This window comes from Hyalella azteca, unplaced genomic scaffold (assembly GCF_000764305.2).
Source record: "Hyalella azteca isolate HAZT.00-mixed unplaced genomic scaffold, Hazt_2.0.2 contig8071, whole genome shotgun sequence".
NCBI lineage: Eukaryota > Metazoa > Arthropoda > Malacostraca > Amphipoda > Hyalellidae > Hyalella > Hyalella azteca.
The window spans coordinates 92246-114642 of record NW_025938177.1 but is presented as its reverse complement, the minus strand read 5'-3'; the positions used below and the strand labels follow the sequence as shown (position 1 = coordinate 114642).

General features: G+C 38.7%; 2 protein-coding genes across 5 annotated transcripts; one reads left to right on the top strand and one right to left on the bottom strand.

Annotated features, from left to right (window-relative positions):
• Positions 1-962: 962 nt before the first annotated feature.
• LOC108676986 lies at positions 963-12307 on the bottom strand. 4 transcript variants are annotated; one of them, XM_018165130.2, is made up of 8 exons: positions 12100-12307; positions 7432-7517; positions 6916-7079; positions 5970-6164; positions 5404-5569; positions 4504-4643; positions 3151-3321; positions 963-1467 (listed from the first exon to the last, which is right to left on the bottom strand). In XM_018165130.2, exons 2-8 carry the CDS (start codon positions 7472-7474, stop codon positions 1075-1077), a joined length of 1272 nt encoding a protein of 423 aa, XP_018020619.1. In that variant the 5' UTR covers positions 7475-7517; positions 12100-12307; the 3' UTR covers positions 963-1074. The 4 variants fall into 4 exon arrangements, with proteins under 4 accessions (XP_018020619.1, XP_018020616.1, XP_018020617.1 ...); XM_018165127.2 differs by having other exon boundaries at positions 4492-4643; positions 12100-12306; XM_018165128.2 differs by having other exon boundaries at positions 4492-4643; positions 7432-7521; positions 12101-12306.
• Positions 12308-12675: 368 nt separating this feature from the next.
• LOC125178225 lies at positions 12676-19146 on the top strand. Its single transcript, XM_047881478.1, has 3 exons — positions 12676-13001; positions 17426-17535; positions 18649-19146. Exons 1-3 carry the CDS (start codon positions 12947-12949, stop codon positions 19144-19146), a joined length of 663 nt encoding a protein of 220 aa, XP_047737434.1. The 5' UTR covers positions 12676-12946.
• Positions 19147-22397: the final 3251 nt, after the last annotated feature.

Genomic DNA, 22397 nt, shown 5'->3' with positions numbered 1-22397 from the left:
ATTAAATAATATTGGACTGAACCGTGACTTGCACGTGTCCGGTGGTAGTATGGTGAGAACCCGGCCTAAAGTTTCTGCGCGTTGTTGCTGGATACGTGCTGGTTTGTGGACTTGTGATTGATCATTTTCTCTGCAATGACTTTTCTGTCGCGTCTAAGAGGAACGCTGGCATCGAGGGAACACGAGATTTGACCACAATCTCTTCCTCGCGCCACATGGACATCGATTTCGACAAGAGGCTGGTTTAGACTACGCGCAAGATACCGTCAGCTGGCACGTCCAAGTCAGGATAAGATTCCAGGTTGAAAACAGTCCGCAGATTGGTAGAGGGTATAATGAACAGCTTGCTGCACGCTGGGCAGCGGAATAATGAACAGCTTGCAGTTTACTTGCCAGCGGCCCACGGACAGCACCACAATGCAGCAGAGCCGCTAGTACACACCATCGTAATTTAAGACTGATTTGCCATTCCATCAGACTGAACTTGGTGGTCTCGCTCACCTATTAAACCTATATATAAATATAGTTTTACCTATACATATAAAGTTCTCGCTCAATGAAAATTCATCAGTCAAAAGTTATGTATCAACCACAAGGGGCGGAAAGACTATGACCAGAGCGCTGAGAATTGCGACACGAAGAATGAACAGCTACTAGAAGGAAGACACTCGTACGTGAGGCCGCTCACACTGCCACCTCTCACAGGGTAGCCAAGAGCAAAGAATACTACCAACGTAACGACTGACGCCCGCATCTGAGACCTGCAGTTATTTTCCCGTAGCCAAAAAGAACTTATAATTTCAGGAGCTCCGTAAAACTTGGAAGCTCTAAAGGACATTCAGCACATATTGACTACCAAATCAGTCTTCATAATCAAGGCGATCTACGAAACGAGTTTGCATCGGAAAATAAAACACAATTGTGAAATACTTAAATATTTTGATACAGCGAATTCCAGCAAAATTTCGTCTCCACTTTACACAAAATTGTTGCTGAATTAGAAAACTAGACTTCTTCAATGTCAAGTTTAATATTATTTCCATCTTATCATAAAAAGAATTACGATTGCTGAAGCTATAAAATATTAGCAGTGACATGCATCTCGTCAAACTCGTCATGCTCCACGATACCTTCCTCCAAGTCTGACTGATCATCAGCCATGAGCTCTTCGACCACCTCGTACTCCTCCTCCTCTGCCTCCTGAAGCTTCCTCTTCCTTGCGCCGCTACCTATTGACTGTATCGCCACCATTCTATATGTTTCATTGAAATTCCTCAGCTGTTCTATTATCTTTGAATGATAATCACGCATTTCTTCGCGCATTTCGCGTTGTATTTGCAAGCTTTCCTCGAGCATGGCGGTGGTGCGGCGCATGAAGCTCTGCATGGACGAGCCCAGGGACGACGGTCCAGCGGTGCCGCTGTGTCGAGGTGACGAATGCTCCCCGTTCTCGTCTGGTGACGCGCCCTGAGAACATGGTCGTCAATAGGGTACTTAGATTATCGCTTATAATATGGTTGTCATTAGGGTACTTAGATTATCGCTTAGAACACGGTTGTCAATTGGGTACCTAGATTATCGCTTAGAACATGGTTGTCAATAGGCCTGAATAGGGTACTTAGATTATCACTTAGAACATGCTTGTCAATAGGGTACTTAGATTATCGCTTAGAACACGGTTGTCAATTGGGTACCTAGATTATCGCTTAGAACATGGTTGTCAATAGGCCTGAATAGGGTACTTAGATTATCACTTAGAACATGCTTGTCAATAGGGTACTTAGATTATCGCTTAGAACATGGTTGTCAATACGGTACTTAGATTATCGCTTAATTGCATTCTTCCTACTGAATATTTAGACAATTCACGAGAATAACTTACAACAAATTCAACGAATTTAAACAGAATCATCCAGAATGAAAGCAAGCACGATGTCAAGGCAACTTAGTACGTATATTTAAATTAAAATGTTTTGACAGGTAATGTAAAATCATCTCAGAAATCATTGTATCTTAGAATATTGCTTGTAAAACTTTGTCCACGCAAATGTACGTTGATGGCGCAGTTGAGAACGTACTTAATATATCTACATGCGTTAGTAATACAGGATGATTCGCGAAAACTTCCTGTTTTGAATGTTCAATAAAAAAGAGCTAGTAGATATATCATAACAATGTACATTATTGGAAAAATACATTACCTCAATTTTTGTATCACTCACTTTTAAAGATTACATAGGATAAATGACGGCCCCCACTGTCAATGCATTCATTTAATCCATATTTGAAGTTCCGATCTGAATGTGTTGATAATATATCTGAATATGCTCAATATATCTGAATGTGTAGATAATATATTTATATGGATCGATGGTAAATTTGAAATGCAATGATGATAAATACGAATGCGTTGATAATTTATATGAATACGTTGATAATGAATGTGAATGTATTGACAATATATTTGAAATGGTTGTTATGATAACTAATTGCATTGATAATATATCTAAATGTGTTGATAATATGTACGTATATCGAAATGCGTTGACAATATATCTAAATGAATTGACAATATATCTAAACGCGTTTTGCTAGAATATTCAAATGCGTTTCAAGGATGCCTACATAAATGTGTTCCTAGAATATTCAAATGCGTTTCAAGGATGCCTACATAAATGTGTTCCTAGATTATTCAAATGATGTTGATATGATACGTAGATGTGCGCAAGAATCTCTATCACATAACGGCTCAATTCTCCCCAGATTAATCAGCTGATCCAGCATCGATGATGGAATTAGAATTTAATGGAAGTAAGACAATCAAGGTTTTCATATTATCAGTCTGCTTATATCGCAAGTTCACAAGGAATTTAAAAGCAAAGAAAACACCAAGCAAATTCACCGTAGCGATATTGAAAAAGCTTTCAATATCGATATGGTGAATTTGCTTGGTGTTTTCTTTGCTTTTAAATTCCTTGTAATGACGGTTTTGAGGTATTATTGCTTTGAAGTTACTGAATTATTAGTAACACAATATCGGCTTAATGGCAGTCAGGATATGTTCACCACAATATACGAGTATTTGATAAATAAATTCATAATTTTCCACATAAAGATGTTCTGTGTTGCAGAGAACTGCATTGCACTCACGTGGTATTGCCGGATCTCTCGCCAGAAGACCGTCCTGATGAAGTCGTAGTAGAAAGGCTTGTCAACAAAAAGCTGTCCACGCGCAGCCTGCCGCTCGTACTTCCGCACTGCAGCGATCATCCTCTTCACCTTCACCTTCACTTGGTACATCGTCAACGGATTTGACTCGCACTGCAATTAGATTGGACTTTTACTCACTGGCTCCATCAGGGATCAAAGAAGAATTACTTACAACCTTAATGATGAACCTGCGTTAATAAGCCTCAAGATACTCGTATGCCTCTATTTAGAAAATGTATCAACACCTTCGAATGCTTTCGTTAAGAAAATGTACTCAGAAAGATTAAGAAAACAGAACGTCAAGAAAATATACTCAGACTTTCAAAAGCTTCCATTAAGAAAATTGGAGGGTAGGTATGTGTTAAGATAACCTTACAACTACAGAATTGGAACAAAAATATGAGAAAGAAAAATATATAATTACAAGTCCATATTAATAAAAATCATTTGCCATGTTTTAAGCAACGATAAGCGCGAATTCTAGTTGACGTCGGGGAAAATCTAAATAAAGATAACATTCCAACTCCAGAATTGGAACAAAAATATGAAAAAGAAAAATATATAATTTCAAGTCCATATTAAATGAAGTTCATTCGCTATATTTGAATCAGCAATAAACGCAAATTCTAGTTGACGTCATGGAAAATCTAAATCAATTGTTGAAAATTTATCCAACAAGATCGTGTATTAGGTCTCTTAAACCTAAAGCACGTTAAGAAACTAATTTAAAAAGGCACATTAAGAAACTAATTAAAAAAAGCACGTTAAGAAACTAATTAAAAAAAACACGTTAAGAAACTAATTAAAAAAGCACGTTAAGAAACTTAAAAGCACGTCAAGAAACTAATACATTATTAATAAAGAGTGACGAGTTTGTTGGCTCTATTAGTCACTTAAAAGCACGTCAAGAAACTAATACATTATTAATAAAGAGTGACAAGTTTCTTGGCTCTATTAGTCACTTAAAAGCACGTCAAGAAACTAATACATTATTAATAAAGAGTGACGAGTTAGTTGGCTCTATTAGTCACTTAAAAGCACGTTAGGAAACTAATACATTATAAATAAAGAGTGACGAGTTTCTTGGCTGAGCACAATCCCAGATCGACCTCCCCTGCAATACTACCAGCGGCGAGAAGCAAGCAACAGCATCGTGCATCAGGTGGCCCAAATGAGGGCGGATGAACGATAATCAGAGGCGGCGATCCATCGTGGCCTGGGACTGCTATGTCCCAAACAAATACTAAGGATACTAAGGATTAGGCTCTATTATTGACTGACGTGTTGACTGACGTGTATGTTGACGGCGCTTGTGATAAGCTTCCAAGCCTTGACTTTCTCAGCGCGGCTCCTGAGCATGTCGAGACACTCCTCCATGGCGTGCATGAGCGTCCTCGTCAGTGCCGGCGTCCATACGTCGTCCCTGCTCGCCACTGCACAAACAAGCTCATTAATTACTTACGTACAGGTTCAAATTAAAATAGTTTGTCAGGCATATTACAGAATACAGAGCAACAAAACAAGTCCATTAACTACTTACGTACAGGTTCAAATTAAACTAGCTTGTCAGGCATATTACAGAGCAACAAAACAAGCTCATTAATTACTTGTGTACAGGTTCAAATTAGGTTGTCAGGCATATTACAGAGCAACATTCTGAATTTAGTGAAATCAGTGCATTCGTAACGGAATAACGGGGACTTAACTTCCGTTCTTTCCTTCAAACATATGACTTCTTCTGAATTGTTACACTAGTACCTATGTTAGACAATGAGAAAATAATAATTTTGACGATCCTGAAAATAAAATTTCAAGATGATAGAAAACATAAAAATCAGTCAACATTATTCCTATTTGAGTTGCCGACTTGCATAGAAGCAAAAACTCTAGTTGGTTAACTCTCGTACCAAAATGCGACTATAATTGAACTACCTCATAACTCCAGCCAAACCTGCGCCTGACAATGGTTTCCAACAGGATCAGCCGGAAACGCCTGCCAAAACTGCGCCTGACAATAGTTGTGACTTTAATTGTACTAATTCATAACTCCAACCAAACCTGCGAGGCTGCGCCTAACAATAGTTTCCAACAGCATCAGCTAGAAACGCCTGCCAAGACTGTATCTGACAATAATTTCCAACAGCATCAGCTAGAAACGCCTGCCAAGGCACTGTACAAATCAAGAAGGGTTACCATGCTCATTTGTCGTGATGGTGGAGGGGCCGGCGCCAGAAGACGTGGTCATTGTGTAGTGGCGGTTCTCCAGAGTTGTGGCATCAAAGAATTCAGGCAACTCAACCGTGATGTGATTGGGTGAACCTCCGTCCAAGTCATCATTTTGCTGTGTAACCTTGTAACTCTGAAACAAATCCAAAGAAATAACACATCAACTTCAGTTTTTTCCAATCGGTACAAGAGACTTTTCTAATTTGAGCACAGAACTTTAGAGGTATACATGTATTTCAAACGTATGTTGCTCACTTGTCCAATGCATACTGGCAATTATTTCATTACGTTATTTTTTCTTATTACATTATTCGATAACTCCAAGTCTGGCTGATGATCAGTCAGACTTGGAGGAAGGTATTGTGGAGCATGAACTAGATTAGCAAAATTGAATTAAACCAATTCTGTTTGTCATGCCACCAATTCTGTTTGCCAAGTGAATTTAATATAGTGCTAGGTATATTTGGCTAAAATTATCGCGCAATACATCTCAGAATAAATGAAAATATTTCAACACAATAGTAAATGCTCACACTGATGTACTCCTCGCCTCGTATGGCGCCTGCAGCATTGTTCTCGGTGCCAAAAACCTTGCAGAGCATATCGTAGTAGCGTGGCTTCTTCTTGTAATCTCCTACAGACACGCTCTCCCAGTATCGCCTCAGGGTGTTCTGCAAGTTGATCATGCGTCCATACACTTGCATTGGCAGTAAATTCAGTCCTGGGATCTGTAAAACGAATCACAAAAAGTGTAAGAAAGTCAGTCTTCATGCAAATATTTTCATGAGGATGATCAAGTATGGTTGGAAAATAAACTTTTCCAAGTTTTCCATCAGTTTCTTTCATAGAATACAATTTTGACACCTGTAATATTGTTTATTATTGACAACTATCCAACTGCAAATTGCCAACTATCAACCCATACAAATTGCCAATATCAACCCATTTCATAAATATCAACCCAGTTATGAAATAAAATGATTAAATACACCATAATATAGATTAATGATGGCAGAGGTGAATGAAAGAATCCTACAATACTAGAGGATGTAATTCAGAGGAAAAAAGTGATTCTGAAAGCAAGGTATATATTCTCAGATCAAATCAACAGCAATGTTAAACAAACAAAATTATAGTAAAGAGAGCTCATTACAAATCTGATGCAATAATAAGGGTAACAAATGCTAAGTTATTAATCAAATGAATAAGAAGGTGACAAATTATCTGTAGAAAATGAATGTTAAGAGAAAATTTAAGAATAGTTTCCAAGGAAAGAATAATTTATGATTAGACATCAGAATTCTATTATTACAAACAGCTTCATTGAAGCCCACATTGCAGAAGCATTGAACAACTGCTGATGATCTTTTCAAGAAATGTTTTGCTCTGGTCACCTTAGCATTGATGGTGTCAGCAATTTCTGACACTACATTAAACAACTGCTGATGATCTCTTCAAGAAATGGTTTGCTCTGGTCACCTTAGCATTGATGGTGTCAGCAATTTCTGACACTACAGTCTGGGGCTTCTCAATGTGGTCTCTGATCTTGTAGTAATGCAGGCCCAGCTGCTCCAGCAGCACCTGCATTACAGGCTCTGTAAAAATGCGCTCACGGTGGCCACCATGACGAGCGCGAGAAACTTCTGCAATGAAGAGAAGTTAAACTCAGTAATAAAGAGTAAATAAAATGACTAAAATTAATTCACCATGGTCAGTCAAAAGATAGTGAAGTGTAGGTTTGTCAAGTGTGTGTTTGATATACACAGCATCAATGTGATGTGGTGGTCAAGACATGCAAGCAGTTTAATGGATAAACAACACTTAGGCAGCTTGTCATCACTTTTTATTCATTTTATTACTTAATAGCAAGCGTATCAAGGACCAGATTTCTAGACTTGGCTGGAAAGCTTCACAAGCTGAGGATCTTGGTACCATCTAGCATGCAGATGAGGCCAGCAATGAATGCTATGCATATAAATATTTTACAAAACTTACGTATTACAGGTTTTGTATCTTCCATTATGATCTCTATGACCATCCGTTGAAAGATGGACTCTTATTCTCAAGTTCACCAAAGCTTCCTGAAATGGAAAGAAGTGTAATGTCACAAAAAGCTACAACTTTTGAGGCTTTTTTAAAGAATATTCACATTATTTAAATACCCGAGTCTCACCTTGAACAATTGAAGACTACTAAGAAAGGCTATCATATAACCTGTATGTATATGAGAGAAAATTTTACTAATTTGCAAGCAGAGAAGAGAGAAGAGAAAATTTTACTAATTTCCTAAACAAGCACTACTTAGAACTGATTTTCTGATGGGAATGTCAGAATAGTAGGTATACAGTATACTTGAACCTTGAATATTGACCACAATTCCACAAGCAAACTACGTACCTATCTTGTTTTGGTTATTACCCAACATTTTTTGGAGCAATAAATCAGGTATATTTAAATATATATATATATATAGATGAAAGGCTAAAAAATTAGGTAACAACTTAAAATTTTTTAAATGACATAATCTAGGACTAACAGCTCAAAAATTTCAATCACAGCCCACAGGTAGGAAATTTCTTTACAGAAACAGAAATCAATGGTGCTAATCCTGGATATTAGGCAGAAGTTTAAAAAAAAATTACAGAAAATAAGATTTTTTACAGGTGATTTTGGCAAATCCAATGCGAAATGTATAATTTTTCCTGTTTTTTTTTATAAATGAGATCAACAGTGTCTTAAAAAGAGAGGAAATTGGATGCTTTCATGTTCATCTCATTCACAATCACAGATGGCCTCTGCCCATTTTTAGCGCATTTTTTCATTTATGGAAAAAATGCACTATTGTGCTCACCATGTCCGTCTGTCTGTCTGTCAATCCGTCTGTCCGTGGCCTCAAGTTTTCGTTGACGAGAAAATGCGCGCTCTGTCACTCACTGCAGTGAGTACTGAGTTATATTTTTCTCATTTGTCTTCATCAATAGAGGCTAGAGCATTAGCATGGTGGAAGGTGGAATGGTGGATGTATGTGATTATTATTGCAATAGAAATAGGATAGGAGTTCATGAACATGAATAATTTATGAATAAATACAAATTTAAAGGTATGAGGGCATGATTTGAAGGAGATTAAATTGGTGACACCAAGTTTTTTATCAACTCCTATGATCTTTGTTTCCAGTAATTCCTCCCATACTGCCATAGTAGCTATATTACAATTAAACTAAATTTGAAGTTTTGAACTAGATTAGCAAATTTTAAATGAACCAATAAAAAAAATTCCTCGTTTGCCATTGCCACTAGCACTAAGCCAATGCCGTGGTAGAAAATTGAACAGAAGCCACTCATGAATTGGAAAAATTCTTATGAATCTTGCCAATTTCATTTTTTTCCAATGACCTTCAAATTTCTTCAGTACCGTAAAATGGGGTTACTTTGACTCCTGGGGTAACTTTGACCACTTTTCATTTTTTAACAAAAACCCCCAAAACTCAAAAACTATTTGACATAGAAAAGTTTAGTCAATGGCCATTAAAGGCCTAATACTGAGGCTATGTAACACAATAGAAAGATTTAAAAAGTTTACATATCTAATAGGTTAAAAAATTTAAAATGTGACCCACAAAAAACGAGCTATTATTTAAAGCCTGTTGGAGTACCCCCTCCAATTTTTTTATTTGTTGGTAAAATAACTCCAGGTTTTGATGCATTGCAGTAAAACTCTTCTAGTTACATATGCAAATGACAAATTTTAGGAAAGTGTCATAGTTTGCAAATGGGGAGCACCACCCCCCAATGGGGGAACTTTGACCACCTAATGGCAGCTGTGATGGGGTAACATTGACCAGCTTGGAAATTAAGTTAGAATTAAGATAGGTACCTATATAACATATTTTATGTTTGATACACCTATTAATGTTTTTTCTTCCAGTTTCGGACTCTACAGAGTCTTATTACTCTTATATATGATAATTTTAACTTAATTTCCAAACCGGTCAATGATACCCCGTCACGGCTGCCATTAGGTGGTCACATTTCGCCCATTGGGGGGCAGTGCCCCCAATTTGCAAACTATGACACTTTCCTAAAATTTGTCATTTGCATATGTAACTAGAAGAGTTCTACTACAATGCACCAAAACCTGGAGTTATTTGAATTTGCAAACTATGACACTTCCCACAAATTTGTCATTTGCATATGTAACTAGAAGAGTTCTACTACAATGCACCAAAACCTGGAGTTATTTGGAGTTATTTTAACAAAAAATAAAATTGATTTTACCACCCAGTCAAAGAAACCCCAAGAGCTTGGGTAACAAAGACCATCACTTTATTTAAAATTACATCAAAACTAGCTATGAGAGGCAGGAGCCAGCAATTTATGGTGAGTGAAGCTAGAGTATAGACCCACTGTACAGTGAGTGGATGAATATTGCAAGATCTTTGGCGATGCTTCAGTAGCAAAATTTACGCCTTCAGAAGATCTTGCCGACACATTTAGATTGAAATTCTTGCATTTAATATATTTGTCAGTCTTTGGCCAACTATTTAAAAAAAATTAAGGTTTCCGATATGTTGGATGGATCAGGATGCAGTGAAGCTTGTCCGGAAATCAGTTGCGATGAGTTCCCGCCAAAAAATGTAAGCATCAAGCTTACAATTACGTAATTGCGGTCACATTACAGCGGTCAGACTGCATTATCACATCATCACATGTTCAGTTGACACTTGCTGATGCTGTACAATTGGACTGTTTTTAGGGTGAAATTAGTTATTTGGGGTAACACGTACAGTGGGGGGAAATAAATATTCGTACACTTGAAAAATTGTATTTTAATGTATGTAAGTACACAAACTTAACAGGAAAAGTGATTTAAATTATGTATAGAGACGCATAGTATTAAAAAATACTATCAAAAGAAATTAAATCTCAATTAATTTAAATCACTTTTCCTGTTAAGTTTGTGTACTTACATACATTAAAATACGATTTTTCAAGTGTACAAATATTTATTTCCCCCCACTGTACATGCAACCTTGTAAGTTTGTGGCTAGTAAATAGTTTTTCATTACTCAGCGTAAATGGCTTTTCATTAAAAATTACCCGGCAACGCATCTTGAAATTACCCAGCGACGCTTAGGGCTTAAAACCCCATATATTGGCTGCTGGCAACGCTGCATCCACCCTCTGCGCCCTGGGAATAGAACTGTATTTTACATGTTTCAATTTAAGTTCAACTTATCTAGTAAAAAATGGCATCACGTTGAAAAAAAAGTGGTCAAAGTTACCCCATTTTACGGTACCTAAATAAATAAAAAACAGCCTTTTTTATCTCAAATTTTTTAGAATCGCCTGTAAACAATGGTTTTTATCCGCAATCTCACAAAAGTTCTGCAACTTGAGCCAACTTCTAGGGTAAACGCGGTATATTCCGACACTTTAAGGACGCATGGAGAAATGAAAAACTATAAAAAAACCGTATGCGTTACGTAAGTTCTGTTGCCTTCACATGACTCTCAAAACACTTCACTACGCGTCAGTAACTGTCAAATTTGACACATTTTTCGATGATCTCACCACGTGGCATGCATTGTCTCTCTTTGGATCTCAATATTTTCCCGCTAGATGGCCAAAACCTAGTGTTTTTGCAGTATTTCCACACGCAAATGTATGACGTCACCATTTCAACCATCAATGAACACATGGAACTAAAACAAAGCTTAATATAAAGGAAAAACTAGAGAAGTGACGGAATTACCTTCGATGTCGGAATATACCGCGTTTACCCTATTCAATATTTTAGGCATAGCAAATCATAATCCACCTACCTATTGCTATCACTAATTACTATCAAGGAATTTAAAAGCAAAGAAAACGCCAAGAAAATTCACCATATTGATATTGAAAACGTTTCGGAGTCCAGCTTGGCGTTTTCTTTGCTTTTAAATTCCTTGTGAACTTGCGATATAAGCAGACTAATGATATAAGTACTTAATTACTATCAGTACCTAGGTACTATAGAATAAAATAGAAGTGTTGGCACTGAAGAAATAGGCCCATGGCGGCCATGGGCCTATGGGCAGGGGCGCAGGGCCAACAGCCATGGCATGGCCTGTTGCCGAACTATGTTATGGGGCAATTATGGGCAAAAGATGACCTTGATATTTTAGTTGCTATTATGAAATAAGGTAGGCCTAATTTAGGTAGGCACAAGGCAGACTAGCCTCAGTCTGGCCTTTGCCCCTTTAGGCTTTCCAGGCCTTGAGGCCAGGCAGTTGACATTTCATTTTCATTAACCAATTAGCTAAAGAAGAACATCAAAATGCAGGTAAAAAATAAAAAAAATGGGTTTTTGAACCAAATGGGTTATTCAGTCATTTATGTGGGGTATAAAACATAATAAACCTAATAAAAATAATTTTTATTTCTGGTTCTTACCTCTGGCATTTTAAATAGTTCACGTGAATTATATAGGGCCTAACTGCCTGTCTGGGAACTGGGGTGCAACCATAAACAATGAATTACATTTTGAGATGATAAAAATGTCTCCATGTTCAACCTAAAGCATGTGTTGCTTCATATCAAGACGTAGAAATCTTACATCAAATACAACCGGATGATTCAAGCAATGTGAAACTTGAGTGAGTAAAATTAGGTTTTGTCTTACCTTAATATTCCAATAAAGGAGATTAAGGCTTCACGGCTGACGAAAAGCTAGATTCCGTAAGGAATTCCAACTTTTTGTGGTTGACATTACGAGCGACTAAACAATTGTTTTCCGAGGTAGACTGATAGAAATTTGATGGCAGAAAGCCAGACACGAGTAATTACAATCATAAAAATCCTTGAACATTCTTATTTAAAAAAAATAAATATTTATTCGTTAGGAATATCTTTAAAAATATTATCAAATAAATAATTTGAAGGTTCGCTAGATTTTTACTTCCATCTCCTGGTGTTTATGAATGAATGCAGTCTCTCTCCCGAGGAAATAATTTTCTGTAAAAAGAAGGATTACATGATTTTAAAGTTCGTACTCATTTTTTGATAGTTATTGAGACTAACATATAAAAATTTCGTCAGTTGTCCCGTCTAAAAATTCAATCCAGAAGCTCTACGGTGGACAGCATGGAGTTTGTTCAAATATAAATGGCTGTTCAATACTTATGGTAACTAAAAAAAAATACCACGAAGATAAGGCTCCGGTGCTGATAAAACGATATCAAACAAGCGCTGAAGCTAGTGTTTGAAGCATGGCATGAGGAGCAATGCTAGTGCAATATATTGTGTCAACGATATTTCTCCATTTTCGCTTCATAAATGACTTTAAATCGAGCTAAATGTGATTATATTGTGTTTATTTTACTTCTAATGAATTTCAATCGAGCGGTTTGTTGTAGAGGTTACATGAAAAAAAAGTGAAGCCATGCTTTTACTGTGATGCTGTAGATTCTATATAAAGCATTCTATCAAAGTGACCCATTGTAAAAAGTGAAATTTTTAGAAAATTCATAATGGAGTATGATTCTATACCAATTCCCCGATCTACGCCCGAGACCACAACTCCAGGTGAGAAAAAAGTACATGAATAAAAGCATTAATTAAAAAAAAACACATCATCAGACAAGAGTTTTCTCAAACCTTCTAATCGTGCATATATAAGATATCGAATGAGCTATATCATATTTTATTACGTACAGTATGTGTGTTTTAAGCATAGTTTGGTATCACTCGAACCAACATCGTACCTAGAAGCCCTGTCTAGAAGCCAATATTGTCTCATCACGTTCAGAATTATGGCTTTGGCGTTGTAGAAAAGATTGATGGAACATTTTTGATTCTTTTCGTAAAACTTCTAATGTTTCGTATACATTCACATGCGTCTCCAACGTTTTTCATTCAGTTTCATATATGTTTCATTCAACATTCAAATTGTAAAGATTTTCAAGCATTTTTTGAGCATATATCAGCACTCAAGACTTTTAATCACATTTTGATTCTGGTTTTGCAAATTTCCTCGAATTTAAGATACATTTGTAAACCAAGTCCAATTATTTTCATTTTAGATTCCTTTTATTTGTTTTACTTTACATTTTTGTATACAACTCTATAACCTCAAGTTATTCCATTCGTTTCCCTCCTCCACGAGTGGTTGCATGGCCGGGGTTAAAATTGATATCAACACTCCAGCTGGACCACTCAGACAGACGCGCCAGTAGATAATGCAAGTGATATGAGAACTCCGCCCTAAAAAATCCCTGTACCTCAAATCCCTCTATCCAATAGCTCTGTACCGCGAATCCTGTCATTCAAAAGCCAAGTATCTCAATCTCGACATTCAAAAGCTCTGCTCTTTGAATCCCGACATCCAAATACCCTGTGCCTTATATCCAGCCATCCAAAAGCGCTGCACCCCAAATCATGTCATACAAAAGCACTGTACCTCGGATATTGCCATCCAAAAGCCCTGTAACTCAAATTATGTCATATAAAAGCCTTGTACCTCGTATCTTGCCACCTCAGAGCCCCTGTAAATTGAGTCCTGTCATCCGAAAGCCCTATGACATAAATCCGGTCAGTCAAAAACCCTGTATATTGAATCCCACTCTCCATAAACTCTGTACCTGGTGGGATCCTGCTACTAAAAAAACCAGTACTTCGACCTCTTAGAGAACTTCTAACTTGCGTCTGTGCCCGTCAGAAGTTCTATGGGATTTCGCGTCCCTAGGGGCATTGTTCCTGAGAGCGTCACCACTGAACTCGCATGGGAGTTCCATTAACTTCTAACTACATTTTTATGTAGGGAGGATTTCTTGCATGTCTCTTCTCTGTCTCTCTCGAGCGGGTGGCCGAGTTCTCGTGTAAGCGACCTCTTGCACGAATGTATTCATTTCTGTTGATTTTCACCTGTCCCTCCTTGTCACTTCGTCACTTTGAAATGCTAACGATGCTTCTTTCGAGCCAGCTTCAGAGGACTGGACACTCGAGACCTTCTGCCTCATGTGGGTAATGAATGATTGGAGAAAATTTCAATAATTGAGACCTTTAATTTGCTTGGCCGACAATGTTAATTATTGACATCCGATGCGAACCAGCTTGATAGCTGGAGCGCTAGCCAACCATCCTACTACATATATACTACTACCACTACCTGTACCTCGAATCCCGCCATTCAAAAGTACTCTAACTCAAGTCATGTCATCCGAAAGCCCTGTATTTTAAATCCTGCCATTCATAATCCCTGTACCTCGAATCCCGTCATCCAAATTTACTGTACCTCGAATTCCGCCATCCAAATGCCCTGCACATTAAATCACGCCAACTAAATGCCCTGGTACATCATACATGGTACCTTAAATCATGTCATTCAACGTCTCTCACTCTATCTAAAATCTCATTATGTCTCGAGCAACTCCGAAACAACCTGCTTTTATATATAAACGAGTTCACTTAGATGAGAACGAAGCAATGCTCTATGTTTGAAACGGTATTTTATAGTGACACAGCACGTAGCAGTGGTTGAGCATGTTTATCGTACAGTGTTCTACTTTAATGTATCGAAATTATATTAATCACACTAAACATGACCTGCCTTTAGTATACCATCAATAATAAGCGTAGGATTAAGGGAAATCTCGTTGCAGTGCAACGAATGCCATGTAGCTTCACATGAAGATTTCGATGGCCATTTGGACGCTCCGAGCATACGTTATCAGCAACTAAAACAAAAAACTAAATGAAGTCCATTGGAAAATATTTTCTCTCTTTTTTTCCCCACGGAGAATTACTGTATTTCTGGAATCAACCATCAACTATTGGAGATTTCACCACATGAACCCTCTACGAGGAGTAACGAAAAATATTTAGCAACAGGATGGCTTTACGTACATTCCAAAGCATGGAAAAGAACTAAAAGGAGCGACCATTTTTGAAAATTGTCTTACAGCGATAACTGATTATAACTGATTAACGCTGTGGCAACAAGTACCTTCAGCGTCGCTTGTTCGTTACGGGTTCAGAACGCGTTAAAGATAACACTACAAGGATGGAAAGATATGATTTATCTCTGCGGTGCTTGAATCATTGAAGTCCACTAGTTATTTGAAGTCATACATTGTACAACGCGCAATTTGGTAGCACAGAAGCCATTGCTCCGTAAAACGATTTTTTTACAATCGAATTCACACTGTGGGACCTGAGGCATAAGAAATTGATCGTAAGTTAGTCTTAGTGACCGCGAATTACAGTTACTATAAGTACACGGGACTGTACTAATGTACAGTACAGTTTACAAGAAATTAACCGTAAGTTACTTTACTAACGAAAAAGAGGTTCATTTAATTTCGATTTTTATTGTTTTGCTGAAGTCAGGAATATCCCGTGGCGCATTTACTAACGTAAATGAGCGTAGATTATGTTTTTGGTATATTTTGATGCATCGACTTGGCGATGATTGTCTCCCTCATCAGTTCCTAAACTGAGGAGCGCGCCCATAGTTGGTGCTGACACTTGGTTGAAGATTTCAGGAAAGTATATACAAGGATTGGAAAATATTGTGCGTTGAATCTGATGAGTGACGAACGAGGTCACAAAGATCGTTTATTTGTCGGATAATAAATATCGGATTTTCTAGCATGGATCATCGATACTTCCCGAATTTAAATTTTAATGGTAACACCCTGAAACATTGAAAGTGAGGTCAAAGTTTGATTTGGAATGAAAAGGTAATTTTTTGGAGTCCATTCAAACTAGCAATTCTGTAATGTTGTATGTAGGCTGCAAATTCACTACTTGTATTCAGACCATAGAGATTAAGTATACCGGCGCTGATGTAGGCAGAGGCTGGTAATGGTAGCTGTGTCAATTCCGGCTTGCGTGTTGGTGCCTCGCTTACAGGGGATTACCTGACCATCGCCTAGGTGAGCTGTATTTTGTGTTACTGTTGAATACCGTTACTGTGTTATGCGTTACCGTGTTTCGTGTTAATGTTACTGTGCCTTTGTGTGTGTTCACTTATAGGTGGCTTATATTGTAAATAATTAATCTGGCGTCATATAGGCCGTTGGTAGGGTAGTCATTAGGCGTATTAATTAACAGTGTACTTATTATGCTTATTTCTCTTCTAGGATCAAGAGCTTTGTCCCTCAGTTAGCTCGCTCTCTCTCTCCTCCGCGTCTTAGCTCCGTAGTAGGCTATTTGTTAAACTTCTTAGTTAATAAACCTTGAACTTGCATCTGTTATAACTTATAAATCCCGTCACGCCTTAAGCATTGCTTCGTAGCCAATTGGGTAGCTGTTAACCTCATCAGCTTCCGGTAATTGGTGGGTGAGACAACTATGGTCAATACGAACCGTTAAGTGAGGTTACCGGCGATTGGTGGTCGGAGGCCAGTTCATCACAAATTCAAAACAATAATCAAACTGTCGGTACACAATTATAACAAAACTATCGGTTCAGAACTATAACCAAACTATCGGGACAGAATTCTAATGTTGTTATGCTTGTCCTAGCCGAGTGTCGTGCATACCATCATCACCAAACATTTGATATGCGTTGTTATGCTTGTCCTAGCCGAGTGTCGTGCATACCATCATCACCAAACATTTGATATGCGTTGTTATGCTTGTCCTAGCCGAGTGTCGTGCATACCATCATCACCAAACATTTGATATGCGTTGTTATGCTTGTCTCAGCCAAGTGTCATGCATACCATCATCACCAAACATTTGATATGCGTTGTTATGCTTGTCTCAGCCAAGTGTCATGCATACCATCAATATCATCACCAAACATTTGATATGCGTTTTTATGCTTGTCCTAGCCGAGTGTTAGGCATACCATCATCGCCAAACACACAATGATGAGAAACACTCAATAATGATAAACATTCAATAACGATAAACGCTCAATAACGATAAACACTCAATAGTTTTGAAGTATCCCAAGTTAAAGCAATGTAGAGTTATCTCTCACCGCCGCTCGTGTCGTGCAGACGACTACAGCATGGACCACGCCAGTGCCCCCGTGGTGACGGTGGCAGTAGGTTGTGATGTTGTGCTCGTCACTACGTCGTCTGTGGTGACGGCCTCGTCTCGTCCCGAGGTAAGATGCTGCTCTTCAGGTAGAATTTTTTTCGTAATTATATCCGTTAGTGACTTAGCGTCTTAAACAAGAACTGAGCATTATAAGTCTGATATTACGCTGGAATTTTTTTTAATTATATCCGTGTGCCCTAAAAAAGAACGGAGCAATATATTGTAAGTCCCTTCATGATTGTAGATGAATAGGAGTATTCAAACTAGCGCGTTAGAAACGATCTATTTAAATAAAAACTATCGAAATTAGCTTCGACAAATTTTCCCATTTATACGGGACACTTAAAGGCACTGAACGGAGACTTAATTCTAAATTTCGGATTAAATTGTTTAGATTTTTACATCTTTCACGTATTTGGCCTAATTTTCTTCGCAGTTTTGACTGCCAAATTGGTAATTTTGTAGCATGAATGTTACTATAGCCTTTTCTTTCCCACTTTATAGAGATGATACATTTTCAAATCTTTATCAAATTACTAAACTATTTCGATAAATTTGTGAGCAGAGAATAAGAAACTTGTTTCCCACGTGATTTTTGGAATAATTCTAGTCTCTAAGCATAGCACCATCATGAACGGATCTTAAAGATCATTGTAGAGGAGCTCAGAAAATAGAAATTCTGCAAGACATTCGTGCTCTCCTTCTAGTATTATAGAAATTTTCATTTAGGGACTGGATATGAAAATTAGGTAAACAGAACTTGAAAACAGAAATTCTGTTGAACTTCGCTTACCAATTATCAGAAAAAATTGGTCGTCCTTATTTCCAAAAAATGTAACTCAGTACTCACTGCAGTGAGTGACAGAGAGCGCATTTTCTCGTCAACGAAAACGTAAAGTACGGACGGACGGACAGACAGACGGATGGACAGACGGACATGGCGAACACAATAGTGCATTTTTTCATAAATGAGAAAATGCGCTAAAAATACCTACGGCAGTTTCACTGTGCCAGGTTCATTTGCTTGCTTATAAAATCCAACATTAGCACCACCTTAGCAACTTCTTTGTCGGCATCACACTAGAGATTATGTCTATTGTGCCAGCACTAATCATTCTACTGCAGCCATTTAGTTGTATCAAGCACTATATTAACTAGTCCCAATTCTTCGCCCTGGCAGGTTATCAACTCGATTCAACCCTCCAGCGTCAGCAGATCTCCCAGCCCTGACAACCCTCACGCCGGTCCAGCATTTCCCTCGCAACCGACCTCACCAGCTGGAGATGTCAGACCGAGGGTATCTTGTGCGCAATCCTTCAATATAGGACCTGTGAGGTACCCTCTCAAGCACCACTCCCCGCCGTACCTGCGACACGCTCCGTTACCATCTAATGAGACCAGAACCATCATCTGTGAACCTCCCTTCAGCAGACACGCTCCGTTACCGTCTAATGAGACCAGAACCATCACTTGTGAACCTCCCTTCAGCAGACACGCTCCGTTACCGTCTAATGAGACCAGAACCATCACTTGTGAACCTCCCTTCAGCAGACACGCTCCGTTACCGTCTAATGAGACCAGAACCATCACTTGTGAACCTCCCTTCAGCAGACACGCTCCGTTACCGTCTAATGAGACCAGAACCATCACTTGTGAACCTCCCTTCAGCNTCGACTGACTGGCGTCATGCATACCGCCATCATCGACTGACTGGCGTCATGCATACCGCCATCATCGACTGACTGACACTACGCATACCGCCATTACTGACTGTCTGCAACAAATAACTCTACTAACTAAAAGAACTGGGATCTATGATCGTTTACTGTCTGTGACCACGGCAATCTGCAATCAAAATACTGGGACAGCTTCAGTGAGTAACCGTCAAGTCTCTGTTACCGTGGCAATAGAATAGAATAGAAATGTCGGCGCTGAAGAAATAGGCCCATGCAATGAAAAATCGTTGATTGGTATCAGGGTATTCAGTAATCGTCGACTGACTGAGATCACGGCTAGATTATTCGTCGATTGACTGGTGCCACGAAAATGAGTAATTGTCGACTGACTTCTAATATGGCTTAACGCCGCTGTGGCGTTGTAGATTAAATAAATAGCCCAAATAAAGTTAAGCACGTAGAGGTTGCCGACTCGGCTCAATAACACGTTGGTTCGACAGGTGAGGTCTCCAAACAGGCGTTAATTGGGTAGGTTAGCCTCTAATACTCATCGGTATGGCGGTTAGGGATCGTATTATCTGCAGAAAAATAATAAATACATCACCTCGACGCAAATTAACAGGCGCGTTCAAATAATTACCGCTAAGTTTAATTAAACAGAACAACCAGCAGCGTTTATCCATCCGAACTCCCGTACTGGTTGCACATTACCTCCAACATCACCAGTGCTCAACTCCAGCCTTAATCGCTCATGTTTAAACCGGCACCGAAGACGGAAATGAATTGATATTGACGTCCCAGACAGCACCGATGACGTTAATATATTTATAACGACGCGTCAGACAGCACCGATGACGTTAATATATTTATAACGACGCGTCAGACAGCACCGATGACGTAAATATATTGATGACGACGCGTCAGACAGCACCGATGACGTAAATATATTGATGACGACGCGTCAGACAGCACCGAGGACGTAAATATATTGATGACGACGCGTCAGACAGCACCGCTGACGTAAATATATTGATAGCAACGAGTCAGACAGCACCGATGACGTAAGTATACTGTCACAATGGAATCAGCTACCTCGTGTAACGACGGGAACTAAAAATCTTTCAACAATGTTCTGCTCCACAACCTCACCCCCGACTCAAACTCCCAGACCAAGTGCCAGATGCAGTCAAGATTGAGGCTACGTCTTTCCATCGTAAATTGCTTTTAATTGTAATTGACGCAGCTGTACGTTTTAAATTATTCAGTCTCCCCTATAATAATGTTTGTTATTTTAATCCGTGGGTTTTAACTCTACCTGTACAAATAGAACGGGATCTCGAGGTTAACCGAGTAATCATAGTTTAAATTACGTTTCTGGAGAAGCATGACCAAAGTGTAGACCACGCTACCCTGAATATACCACACATATTGGTCAACAACCATTTTTCTGTAACGCTAACTGTAATTCGTCACTTATTAAATTGTGCCACGACCTTAATTATTCATCGACTGACTGTACCATGACTGTAATTATTCATCGACTGACTGTACCACGACTGTGATTATTCATCGACTGACTGTGCCACGACCTTAATTATTCATCGACTGACTGTACCATGACTGTAATTATTCATCGACTGACTGTACCACGACTGTAATTATTCATCGAATGACTGTACCACGACTGTGATTATTCATCGACTGACTGTACCACGACTGTAATTATTCATCGACTGACTGTACCACGACTGTAATTATTCATCGACTGACTGTACCACGACTGTAATTATTCATCGACCTGCTGTACCACGACTGTTACTAATCATTTAATGATTAATAACAGATTACACAGATTTGATTTGATTAATAGTAGACAGACTGGTGCCACTGAAATCAGTAATCTTCAACTAACTGGTGCCACTGCAATCAGTGGTCGTCGAATGACTGGTGCCACTGCAATCAGTGGTCGTCGAATGACTGGTGCCACTGCAATCAGTGGTCGTCGACTGACTGGTCCCACTGCAATCAGTGGTCGTCGACTGACTGGTCCCACTGCAATCAGTGGTCGCCGACTGACTGGTACCACAGCGATCTCTACGCCTCAGTTTACTATGAGTCAACTGAATGTAAAGTGATTCATCTCACGACATTTAAGTTCCCGTAGACAAGGCGAGTCGTGCCGCTACCTCAATACTGTCATCATTTTACCCAATGTACTCGTATATAAAGCATTGAAGAGCGAAGGTTTGGTTCATTTACATAGTTTGGTTCGAATTCCACTCATCTAAGCAATCTTTTAAATTTAATTGATTAGAGGTTGAGATAATATTTTCTGCGGATGTATGTAAGTTGATAAATAATATGTGTTGATTATATATTTTACTCCGATACTAATATAATTGTTAAATTGGAAATATTAGGCAAATTGCAAATAAATTTATGCGTTCCAAATTTTTAACAGGACTTTAATTGGACCACTCACGAGTTTGAGTTTTCATTAAACAATCATTTACCACACCAAAATAAATCTCTGCTTGTACTATTGAAAATTCGATCAAATAAAACTACGCAATGAATGTGAGCTTCCCCAGTCCAACTGGTATAATTGGTCGTTACGTTATCATCTCCAGCTAAATATCAACCGAAATAACTCTTATTTTCTGTCCTGACCATGAATACTTCTCAGACGCAGAGAAGCCTACTCACGGGAGAAGACTTCACGCACAGAAAAGTGGTTTCTACAATTTCAATTACAGAAAAATTTACTGTTGCCTGCCCCCAGTTTATATTGAGTCTCCTAGAGACCATCGTGTTGAGGCCGCATACGCGAGACGTCGGCCACCACACGGTTGAATTAATAATATTACAATTATGATCATGGGCCACCATGCGGGACTTCTAATAAGCAAATGTGAGCCTCAGACGAGACTCGTAATGATTGAACTGGTATAAGGTTGACCTACGAGAAGCTCATTTTCGCGGATGGAGCATTTTACCCCTGTGACGTCACTGATCTCAGTGACGTCACGGGCATTAACTAATCACCGAAATGCAATCAAACCAGTCAACCAATCCATCATGGGAATTACGTGTTTGTTTACGTTTCTCGATCTACGTGACGTAACAAGAAAGCTGAACTGAAAGGGGGAACTTAGGTGGGTCAACCTTATATAGTTCAACCAAGAGACTCGTGGCAGGGAACACTCCAACAAGAAGATTGTGTATTGACGCAAGGTCAATAAGAAAAAAGACA

Excerpts from the sequence above, each read along its gene's own strand:
- LOC108676986 (XM_018165127.2), bottom strand. The coding sequence starts at position 7,474 with ATGGTCATAGAGATCATAATGGAAGATACAAAACCTGTAATAC. Across the intron at positions 5,570-5,969 it reads GAGGCGAGGAGTACATCAGT|AGTTACAAGGTTACACAGCA; the intron begins GTGAGCATTTAC and ends GATTTGTTTCAG. Across the intron at positions 1,468-3,150 it reads GAGAGATCCGGCAATACCAC|GGCGCGTCACCAGACGAGAA; the intron begins GTGAGTGCAATG and ends CCATGTTCTCAG.